Below are 11,324 nucleotides of genomic sequence, written 5' to 3' on the forward strand. Positions count from 1 at the left end.
TTTTGTGGTCATTCGTGTTGTGGTCATTCGTTTTGGGGTCATTCCTGTTGTGGTCATTCCTGTTGTGGTCATTCGTGTTGTGGTCATTCCTGTTGGGGTCATTCGTGTTGTGGTCATTCGTGTTGGGGTCATTCGTGTTGTGGTCATTCGTGTGGTCATTCGTGTTGGGGTCATTCGTGTTGGGGTCACTCGTGTTGTTGTCACTCGTGTTTTTGTCACTCGTGTTGGGGTCATTCGTGTTGGGGTCATTCGTGTGGTCATTCGTGTTGTCATTCGTGTTGTGGTCATTCGTGTTGTCATTCGTGTGGTTATTTGTTTTGGGGTCATTCGTGTGGTCATTCGTGTTGTCACTCGTGTTGTTCTCACTCGTTATGTTGTCACTAGTGTTGGGGTCATTCGTGTGGTCATTCGTGTTGGGGTCATTCGTGTGGTCATTCGTGTTGTCACTCGTGTTGGGGTCATTCGTGTTGTGGTCATTCATGTTGTCACTCGTGTTGGGGTCATTCGTGTTGTGGTCATTCGTTTTGGGGTCATTCCTGTTGTGGTCATTCCTGTTGTGGTCATTCGTGTTGTGGTCATTCCTGTTGGGGTCATTCGTGTTGTGGTCATTCGTTTTGGGGTCATTCGTGTTGTGGTCATTCGTGTTGTGGTCATTCATGTTGTTGTCACTTGTGTTGTTGTCACTCGTTATGTTGTCACTCGTGTTGGGGTCATTCGTGTTGTCACTCGTGTTGTTGTCATTCGTTATGTTGTCACTCGTGTTGGGGTCATTCGTTTTGGGGTCATTCGTGTTGTGGTCATTAGTGTTGGGGTCATTCTCGTGGTTATTCGTGTTGGGATCATTCGTGTTGGGGTCATTCGTGTTGTGGTCATTAGTGTTGGGGTCATTAGTGTTGGGGTCATTCGTGTTGGGGTCATTCGTGTGGTCATTCGTGTTGGGGTCATTCTTGTGGTCATTCGTGTTGTCACTCGTGTTAGGGTCATTCGTGTTGTGGTCATTCATGTTGGGGTCATTCGTGTTGTCACTCGTGTTGGGGTCATTCATGTTGGGGTCATTCGTGTTGGGGTCATTCGTGTGGTCATTCGTGTTGGGGTCATTCGTGTTGGGTTCATTCGTGTTGGGGTCATTCGTGTGGTCATTCGTGTTGTCACTCGTGTTGGGGTCATCCGTGTTGTGGTCATTCGTGTTGGGGTCATTCGTGTGGTCATTCATGTTGTCACTCGTGTTGGGTTCATTCGTGGGTCATTCGTGTTGGGGTCATTCGTGTTGGGGTCATTCGTGGTGTCACTTGTGTTGTGGTCATTCGTGGTGTCACTCGTGTTGTGGTCATTCGTATGGTCATTCGTGTTGGGGTCATTCGTGTTGTGGTCTTTCGTGTGGTCATTCGTGTTGGGGTCTTTCGTGTTGGGGTCATTCGTGTTGTGGTCATTCCTGTTGGGGTCATTCGTGTTGTGGTCATTCGTTTTGGGGTCATTCGTGTTGTGGTCATTCGTGTTGTGGTTATTCGTTTTGGGGTCATTCCTGTTGTGGTCATTCGTGTTGTTGTCACTTGTGTTGTTGTCACTCGTTATGTTGTCACTCGTGTTGGGGTCATTCGTGTTGTCACTCGTGTTGTTGTCACTCGTTATGTTGTCACTCGTGTTGGGGTCATTCGTTTTGGGGTCATTCGTGTTGTGGTCATTAGTGTTGGGGTCATTCTCGTGGTTATTCGTGTTGGGATCATTCGTGTTGGGGTCATTCGTGTTGTGGTCATTAGTGTCGGGGTCATTCGTGTTGGGGTCATTCGTGTGGTCATTCGTGTTGGGGTCATTCTTGTGGTCATTCGTGTTGTCACTCGTGTTAGGGTCATTCGTGTTGTGGTCATTCGTGTTGGGGTCATTCGTGTGGTAATTCGTGTTGTCACTCGTGTTGGGGTCATTCGTGTTGGGGTCATTCGTGTTGTGGTCATTCGTGTGGTCATTCGTGTTGGGGTCATTCGTGTTGGGTTCATTCGTGTTGGGGTCATTCGTGTGGTCATTCGTGTTGTCACTCGTGTTGGGTTCATTCGTGTTGTGGTCATTCGTGTTGGGGTCATTCGTGTGGTCATTCATGTTGTCACTCGTGTTGGGTTCATTCGTGGGTCATTCGTGTTGGGGTCATTCGTGTTGGGGTCATTCGTGGTGTCACTTGTGTTGTGGTCATTCGTGGTGTCACTCGTGTTGTGGTCATTCGTATGGTCATTCGTGTTGGGGTCATTCGTGTTGTGGTCTTTCGTGTGGTCATTCGTGTTGGGGTCTTTCGTGTTGGGGTCATTCGTGTTGTGGTCATTCCTGTTGGGGTCATTCGTGTTGTGGTCATTCGTTTTGGGGTCATTCGTGTTGTGGTCATTCGTGTTGTGGTTATTCGTTTTGGGGTCATTCCTGTTGTGGTCATTCGTGTTGTTGTCACTTGTGTTGTTGTCACTCGTTATGTTGTCACTCGTGTTGGGGTCATTCGTGTTGTCACTCGTGTTGTTGTCACTCGTTATGTTGTCACTCGTGTTGGGGTCATTCGTTTTGGGGTCATTCGTGTTGTGGTCATTAGTGTTGGGGTCATTCTCGTGGTTATTCGTGTTGGGATCATTCGTGTTGGGGTCATTCGTGTTGTGGTCATTAGTGTCGGGGTCATTCGTGTTGGGGTCATTCGTGTGGTCATTCGTGTTGGGGTCATTCTTGTGGTCATTCGTGTTGTCACTCGTGTTAGGGTCATTCGTGTTGTGGTCATTCGTGTTGGGGTCATTCGTGTGGTAATTCGTGTTGTCACTCGTGTTGGGGTCATTCGTGTTGGGGTCATTCGTGTTGTGGTCATTCGTGTGGTCATTCGTGTTGGGGTCATTCGTGTTGGGTTCATTCGTGTTGGGGTCATTCGTGTGGTCATTCGTGTTGTCACTCGTGTTGGGTTCATTCGTGTTGTGGTCATTCGTGTTGGGGTCATTCGTGTGGTCATTCATGTTGTCACTCGTGTTGGGTTCATTCGTGGGTCATTCGTGTTGGGGTCATTCGTGTTGGGGTCATTCGTGGTGTCACTCCTGTTGTGGTCATTCGTATGGTCATTCGTGTTGGGGTCATTCGTGTTGTGGTCATTCGTGTGGTTATTCGTGTTGTCATTCGTGTTGTGGTCATTCCTGTTGGGGTCATTCGTGTTGTGGTCATTCGTTTTGGGGTCTTTCGTGTTGGGGTCATTCGTGTGGTCATTCGTGTGGTCATTCGTGTTTGGTCATTCCTGTTGGGGTCATTCGTGTTGTGGTCATTCGTTTTGGGGTCATTCGTGTTGTGGTCATTCGTGTTGTGGTCATTCGTGTTGTGGTCATTCGTTTTGGGGTCATTCCTGTTGTGGTCATTCGTGTTGTTGTCACTTGTGTTGTTGTCACTCGTTATGTTGTCACTCGTGTTGGGGTCATTCGTGTTGTCACTCGTGTTGTTGTCACTCGTTATGTTGTCACTCGTGTTGGGGTCATTCGTTTTGGGGTCATTCGTGTTGTGGTCATTAGTGTTGGGGTCATTCTCGTGGTCATTAGTGTAGGGGTCATTCGTGTTGGGGTCATTCGTGTGGTCATTCGTGTTGGGGTCATTCTTGTCGTCATTCGTGTTGTCACTCGTGTTAGGGTCATTCGTGTTGTGGTCATTCGTGTTGGGGTCATTCGTGTGGTCATTCGTGTTGTCACTCGTGTTGGGGTCATTCGTGTTGGGGTCATTCGTGTTGTGGTCATTCGTGTTGGGGTCATTCGTGTTGGGGTCATTCGTGTTGGGTTCATTCGTGTTGGGGTCATTCGTGTGGTCATTCGTGTTGTGGTCATTCGTGTGGTCATTCGTGTTGTTGTTGTCACTCGTGTTGGGGTCATTCGTGTTGGGGTCATTCGTGTGGTCATTCGTGTTGGGGTCTTTCGTGTTGGGGTCATTCGTGTGGTCATTCGTGTTGTTGTCACTCGTGTTGGGGTCATTCGTGTTGTGGTCATTCGTGTGGTCATTCGTGTTGGGGTCATTCGTGTTGGGGTCACTCGTGTTGTTGTCACTCGTGTTTTTGTCACTCGTGTTGGGGTCATTCGTGTTGGGGTCATTCGTGTGGTCATTCGTGTTGTCATTCGTGTTGTGGTCATTCGTGTTGTCATTCGTGTGGTTATTTGTTTTGGGGTCATTCGTGTGGTCATTCGTGTTGTTCTCACTCGTTGTGTTGTCACTCGTGTTGGGGTCATTCGTGTGGTCATTCCTGTTGGGGTCATTCGTGTGGTCATTCGTGTTGTCACTCGTGTTGGGGTCATTCGTGTTAGGGTCATTCGTGTTGTGGTCATTCATGTTGTCACTCGTGTTGGGGTCATTCGTGTTGGGGTCATTCGTGTTGTGGTCATTCGTGTTAGGGTCATTTGAGTTGTGGTCATTCGTGTTGGGGTCATTCGTGTGGTCATTCGTTTTTTCACTCGTGTTGTTCTCACTCGTTATGTTGTCACTCGTGTTGTTCTCACTCGTTATGTTGTCACTCGTGTTGGGGTCATTCGTGTTGTCACTCGTGTTGGGGTCATTCGTGTTGTGGTCATTCGTGTTGGGGTCATTCGTGTTGTGGTCATTCGTGTTGGGGTCATTCGTTTTTTCACTCGTGTTGTTCTCACTCGTTATGTTGTCACTCGTGTTGGGGTCATTCGTGTGGTCATTCGTGTTGTCACTCGTGTTAGGGTCATTCGTGTGGTCATTCGTGTTGTCACTCGTGTTGGGGTCATTCGTGTTGGGGTCATTCGTGTTGGGGTCATTCGTGTGGTTATTCGTGTTGGGGTCATTCGTGTTGGGGTCATTCGTGTTGGGGTCATTCGTGTTGTCACTCGTGTTGGGGTCATTCGTGTTGTGGTCATTCGTGTTGTGGTCATTCGTGTGGTCATTCGTGGTGGGGTCATTCGTGTGGTCATTCGTGTTATTGTCACTCGTGTTGGGGTCATTCGTGTTGGGGTCATTTGTGTGGTCATTCACGTTGGGGTCATTTGTGTTGTGGTCATTTGCAAGGTTGTCAGTAATGCTGAAAACTGGGCGGCGGTCTGTCGTGGCGCCACGCTATCACATGAACAACTATGAGCAGTTTAGACTCACCAATGAAGCACGTTTCAGTACTGTGGGAGGAGCCCAAAGCACCTGTGGAAAACACCCCTCAGGATTTGAGCCAGAGCCTGATTTCCATGGTGTAGCCCCCCCCCCCCCCCCTCTCCCTCTCCCCCATCAGACCACAGCTCATCTTCCTCAGGGTGGATCTATAAGGTCCTGTTTTCTTCATGTCATTCTCCAGATGCTCTGCTTCCTCTCTGGAATCCAAAACGGGAAGTTTGTTCCACAGACTGAGCATATTTGTCTGTTTCTTCCTTTTCTCACAGAGGAAATCATTCTTCACGTTTCATTTCATCTTTTTGCACTAAAATCATTTTGACGTCAGCAGCGACGCGATGCCTCTTTTCTGTTGTACGAAGTCGACTTCTGAGCAGAACCGCTGTGACCTTTGTCTGACTGAACTGGCAATTTTGAGGAGGACAAATACGAAAATAGTTCAGACAAACTGTGGCTTTGCAAATATTATCAGGCCCTGTTTCATTCCATCTGGAGGAGAAAGTGAAATTCAGACTGGAATGAAGTTTCACCACAGAGAGAACATGAACTCCCCATAAATGAACCATTCAGCATTCTAGAAAACGGTCACCTCCAAATAAAACCAGAGGGTTGTCTCAAAGGACAAAAGAAACTAAAGTTGGTCAAAAGTTAAAAGACCATCTCTAAAAAGCGTGACGTTTCTGAGACGACAGCAGCTCATTCCAGCAGAAGATGAAGCTCCACGGGACTGCAGACCTCCATGCACGTGTCTGCAAGAGGAGAAGAAGAGGAGCATCCCAGCTGAAGGTCATAGAAACAAGACGGACATTTGCTCCAAGGCCCAAAGTTCCCCCAGGAGACAAGGAAACTAAACCGGAGCTTTATGGGAACATGAAGCAAACCAAGAAAAGGACTCTGCTGTGAAAAACACAAACATCTGTCTCAGATCTGCAGGAACAATTTAAAGCTTAAGACTATTAAGATGTTCCAAAGCCTAATATGTTTGCTGAAAGCTTTGCCTCTGATCTCGGTCCACAGGCCTTCCACCAGGATCTGGACCAAAGCATGAAGCTGTTCTGAGGTGGTATATGAAGCATGTGGTATCAGCTGAAGCATGCTGAACAACAAGGGGGTTTCAGAGCTTTAAAAGAAAGTTTTAGAAGGTCCCCTGCAGGAAAAATTAGCCAAAATGTAGCAAAGAAAAACTGGGAAGCACTTTTAGAAAACACACAGTATTCCAGTTAATCCTAGAATACATTTAAGGTTAACAAAAATGTATGAAGTGGTGAGGACATCGTGTGAACGTCATCAATCTGTAAATTTAACGTTAAAACAAATAACAAGTTGCATCTATTTTTCTGCAAGACTATAAACCTGCAGTGTTTCCTGTATGCTAGAAGTTTGATATTTACCTACAACACTCAGTCATTTAAAAGGATTAAAAATGTTATGACTGTAAAACTTTCTCTAAACTTTAGAGATGTAGAACACAAAGCCATATAGAAGGAAAACAAGTTTGCCTTTAAAAAGTTTTGATGTGAATTTCCAGCTATGGGAGTCACAGAGTAATGGGAATGAATTCTTGAAAGGAGTCCAGCAGCTTTTTCTTCACCTCACCCTGCCATGTATGGAAGCGTTTCTGTCTCATAATTCAAAATAAAAGTCAGTACCGGAAAAGCTTTTTCATTTTAACAATAAAGCTCCTTTCGTTGACTCATAAATAAAATTAAAAATCCAAACCGCTTTTTCTTTTTCAACACAGCTCATTCTATCATCTAATTAAAACGATAGAGAAAATGGTATTTGAAATTTCATTTTCAAAATGTTCTCTGGCAAATGTGTAGCAAAATTCATTTAGAAATGTTTAATTTGACAATTAAAATGGATTAACAGAAATGCTTTATCATTTTCACAATGTAAATGCATCAAATGACTCAAAAATAAAAATAAATTATCCAAAATACTTTTTCATTCTCTACTTGAACATCTCACATTCGGTGACATAATTAAAGTGATAATGCAAAGAGGGGATTGCATTTTTATTTTCACATCCACAGCCCAAAAACTGCTATAATTCAATTCAATCTAGCAGATCCAGGGGGGAGTAAAAGAATTGATTTTTCATTTTATTTTTGAGTCAACAAATGCAGCTTTATTGAGAAAATGAAAAAGCATTTTAGGTATTGACTATTATTTTGAATTATGAGACAGAGATGCTTCCATACTCCGTGCAGTTCCTTGTGTTCGGTTGCAGTCCCGGGTGGCGGCACTGGGGGCAGCAGAGAGCCCACGTGTCCCTGTCCGGACACAACTCCCGGAAGAAGAAGAGAGGAGATTCAGGAAGTAAATAAACGAGGAAGTGCAGCTTTGGACCGCGGAATTAGCTGCACCTGATCTCCACAGAACCAGGTTCTGATCATTATAAACAGCTTCAGAATGTCCAAGAACACTGTATCCGACCGGTTCCGAAAGGTAGACGTCGACGAATACGACGAGAACAAGTTTGTGGACGATGAAGAGGGAGGGGAGAACCAGACCGGTCCGGACGAGGCGGAGGTGGACTCGCTGCTGAGACAATATCCTTTCGAGCAACCTTAAGCCATGTGTGGCGTGGCTCGGTCCAGTTTGGCCAGGTGGTTGTTGATGCTGGCTCGTTTTCGGGTTCTGTGAGCGCGCGGCGTTTGGGCTTCTTCCTGTACGTAACGCCCCCGCCCCCCGCCCCGAATCTTTGATATGTTCCGCTCCTTTGATTGTGTGAAAGGAACCCAACCGGGCCTCGGGAGGTCACCGGTCTGATCATGATCATGATCAGCATCATTTCGAGCTCAGAAACAATCTGGTACCGTTTCCACGACCACAGAGTTCTTTCCTTCAGAAGAGACTGAGAAGCGTCGGTCACGTGATCTGCAGGGGTCCTCAGCATCACCGGAAGAGGATGCTCCTGACCTTTGCAGATCCCTCTGGGTCTGGCTGGACCGAAGGCCTCGCTCTGAAGAAAAGGTCATCCAGAGGAAAAGTGTCTGCAGAAAACACTTTGGGTCTCAGGTTCCCTTCTGTGCCACACGCGTGTGGATGTTCCACATGGTTCTGAGGGACGTTCACTCATAGACCGATCGCGAGTTGGTGTTGATGTCAATGAACTGCTCATCTTCAGTTCATGATCAGCACCGTACCCACGAGTCGGCCCGTTTCATGACATGCTGCTGGACGAGGACAGAAGCGACGGGAAGAATCTTCTGAAACTCCTCCGCTCACATCTCTTTCAGCAGATTTGACGTTTCTGTCCTGTCCAGTCTGCTGCTGTGCAGGAAGTCCACAGTGTCTGGCCCTCTGATTGTCTTTGGTTCCTCTGTAGTCCTTGACTTCTGTTTGCAAAGGGAACCAGAACGGAGCGCTGCGCGCAGTCCTGAAGAACCCTCCAGTCAACTCCAAGAACCAGAATGCCAAAGTAAGACTTTGATTACATCTGAGCTTTGATGATGCAGTCACATTTGATCACATGTGCATGAGCTTAACCCTTGTACTGTCTTAGATGACCCCACCCTTACATTGACGTGTTCTCCCTACCATGACAAAGGTGGATAAAGGTGGAAAGATTTCATGTAATCCATGGACACCAGTGAAGATCACAAATCATTGAAGAAAAAAGGTTCAGAGCACTGTCTAGTGGGTCTAGATGACCCAACTCTCAATGGTAAAATGGCCTGAAGCGAGCGCTCAGAACGCCACAGTGACATGTCTGCTTTGAAAGAGTCATGAGCAGAACCTCTCTAATCTGAAGATCAGAACTTAAATTCCTGGCTTGTTGTTTCTGTCCCACCGTGACCCGCTTTAGCGTTTCCTGTTCTGAACCACTGATGACACAAAGGCTGTCATGAGCCAGTTTGGCCACATGGGGCAGAACCACAGCAGGGGGGTGTCTCAGCATCCGTTACATTCACAACAGAGCTTTGCTTGAAGGTTTCCCCAAGCTGCATGCTTTAGGTGGCAGCAGAACCTGTAGAGGAACGTCCTCACAGGCAAGCAGTGGATGCAGTTTGCTTGTCTTCATCATGAGTCTGCAGTGAAACCTTTGTGCTTCCTTCAGGAAGGAGTGCAGCAGCTGGTGGTCAAGGTGCTCTGCAGCTTTAAGGGCAGTGACATAGAAAAGACGGTGAGCTCTTTGGACAAAGGTGAAGTGGACCTGCTGATGAAATACATCTACAAGGGCTTTGAGAAGCCCTCGGACAACAGCAGCGCCACTCTGCTGCAGTGGCACGAAAAGGTGAGTTAAAGCAGAGAGAGAAAGAAAAAAAAAAAGAAACCTCAGGATCTGAGCAGGGATTCTGTGACCCTGAATTGACACTGGCCTGTCTGCGGCCTGTCTGCAATTCATCTGCAGTCGGACTGCGGCCTGTCTGCTGACCCCATTATGTTGTGTGGGGAGTCCGTATTGATCCTAGAGGAGTGGTTTGTCCTGTCCCTCCATGGTGGAGTAGCTGTTCCCGCTCTCTCAACACTGAAGATGTTTTCCTCTCCTAACAGTTCTTGTAAAAAGATGTTTTTGAACCTCCATAATTAAACTTTCCTCACTTGTGGTGGTGTAATCCGTGGTTTTAACGTGGGTTTTCGCGTGAGCACGTCACCGTAAATCATATCTTATATAGTTTTATTTTGCAACCTAAAGCAGATTCCAGTTCCTTAGCTTTTAGCCTCAAAATTGACGTGTAAACAGACTGGAACTAGAACTCCTGTTTAAAGCTGGGGTTGGACGGAATGCTAACCTGGCAAATGCGATGTAAACATTCAAAATAATGGATGCTCTCTCTTTTGTGTCGACGCATCGCAGACGCTCCAGTGGAAATCAGCCTTAACTGTTAAAGGGCCTATTCCACGCTAAATCAACTTTTGGAGCTTTTAAATTTGTTATAATCTTCATTCCTCACTTAAAACTCCCCCAAAGTGGTATTTGGATCCATTCATGCATTTGTGAGTATTCCTCTAAAAAACCTGCTCTCTGAGCACCAGCCCCCGAGACTCTTTGCTGCCAGCCCCACCCCCAGGCTAACAGACACGCCCACTTTCTCAGTGGAGCTAGTGGTGATCGGCTAAAAGCTTTCAATTTATATGAACAATATGAACATCCATCTTTGTAAAAGTTCAGATGTTTGTTGTCGTGGGAGAAACTCAGACACTGCTGAGGCCGACTCTAGGATGATGTCATGAAATGGGCGACACCCACAAGGAAAGAAAGGCGGAGCCTCAGAGATCGAGTCGTCTTACTTCCAGGTTAGAAAATGAGCTGCAAATAACTCGTATTGTAAAGGAAGGTCAAAGGAAGTTAGAAAAGTGCTTTACAAGTTTAACATTGACCATTAAACGGGTCAAATCAATCCATTTATGAACTTGACCAATCAGATGGACTCCTTCACGTTGTTGACCAATCAGATGGAGCTCTTCTAGGTCAGATGTTCACCTTCTATGTAGACGAGGGTCATTTGGAGTATAATGAGTTATGTTATTGACTGTGGCATTTTGTCTGATGTGCGGTTCGTTCAGGTATCACAGTTATGTCGTCATCACAATATTCAGCACTTGTGAGTCTTCCTCATATCGTGCAGCCCTATTCTTTAGTTTTCCAACGGTAACATATGGTCAAATATGGATATAGTTTAGTCTGGAAGGTTAAAGAAAAGCAGGATTTGGATCTTTACAAACTTTATAAAAATTTCATATAAACTGAACTGATTCCGTTTTACTTGGATTCAGGAATCTGCATCTTCCTCTTCTTCATGGTTTGCTGGGATTTCCTGCTAAGTTCTTTCTTTGTGTGTCTGTAGGTTCTAGCAGTGGGAGGCGTCGGTTCCATTGTCAGAGTTCTGACTGCTAGAAAATCCGTCTGATCCTCTCAGAACCAGCGGCTTCCTGCAACATCTGGACTTTTCCTCCCGAACCAGAGCCAGGTGTCTTCATCTTCCTCCTTTTCGCTCTGGCTGTGGTGTGCTGGCGTTCCAGCCAGCGTGCAGAGCCCTGCTTCGCTGTGGGAGCGCCCTCTGCAGCCCTGCTGATGAACTGCAGTGTTCCTCTCACTTCTCCAGCAGCTCCTGGGGACCGAAGCTCTGCTGCTTCCCTCCTGTCCAGAGCATGCTGGGACGGGACCTGAACTTCTGAACACACTCTTCTCTTTTTACTTTTCTACTTCCTCCAACCTCTAAACTGTTTTTTATCTGAAGAAACGGGAACAATAAAGCCTGTGGAAATACGGA

At 46.5% G+C, this 11,324-nt stretch overlaps 1 protein-coding gene across 1 annotated transcript; it reads left to right on the forward strand.

The window, feature by feature from the left end:
- Positions 1–7,388: 7,388 nt before the first annotated feature.
- LOC101163273 (actin-related protein 2/3 complex subunit 5-C) lies at positions 7,389–11,324 on the forward strand. Its single transcript, XM_078934338.1, has 4 exons — positions 7,389–7,654; positions 8,454–8,527; positions 9,167–9,343; positions 10,899–11,324. Exons 1-4 carry the CDS (start codon positions 7,516–7,518, stop codon positions 10,959–10,961), a joined length of 453 nt encoding a protein of 150 aa, XP_078790464.1. The 5' UTR covers positions 7,389–7,515; the 3' UTR covers positions 10,962–11,324.

This window comes from Oryzias latipes, chromosome 17, assembly GCF_053564925.1.
Source record: "Oryzias latipes strain Hd-rR chromosome 17, Olatipes_Hd-rR_3.1".
In the NCBI taxonomy this organism is placed as follows: domain Eukaryota; kingdom Metazoa; phylum Chordata; class Actinopteri; order Beloniformes; family Adrianichthyidae; genus Oryzias; species Oryzias latipes.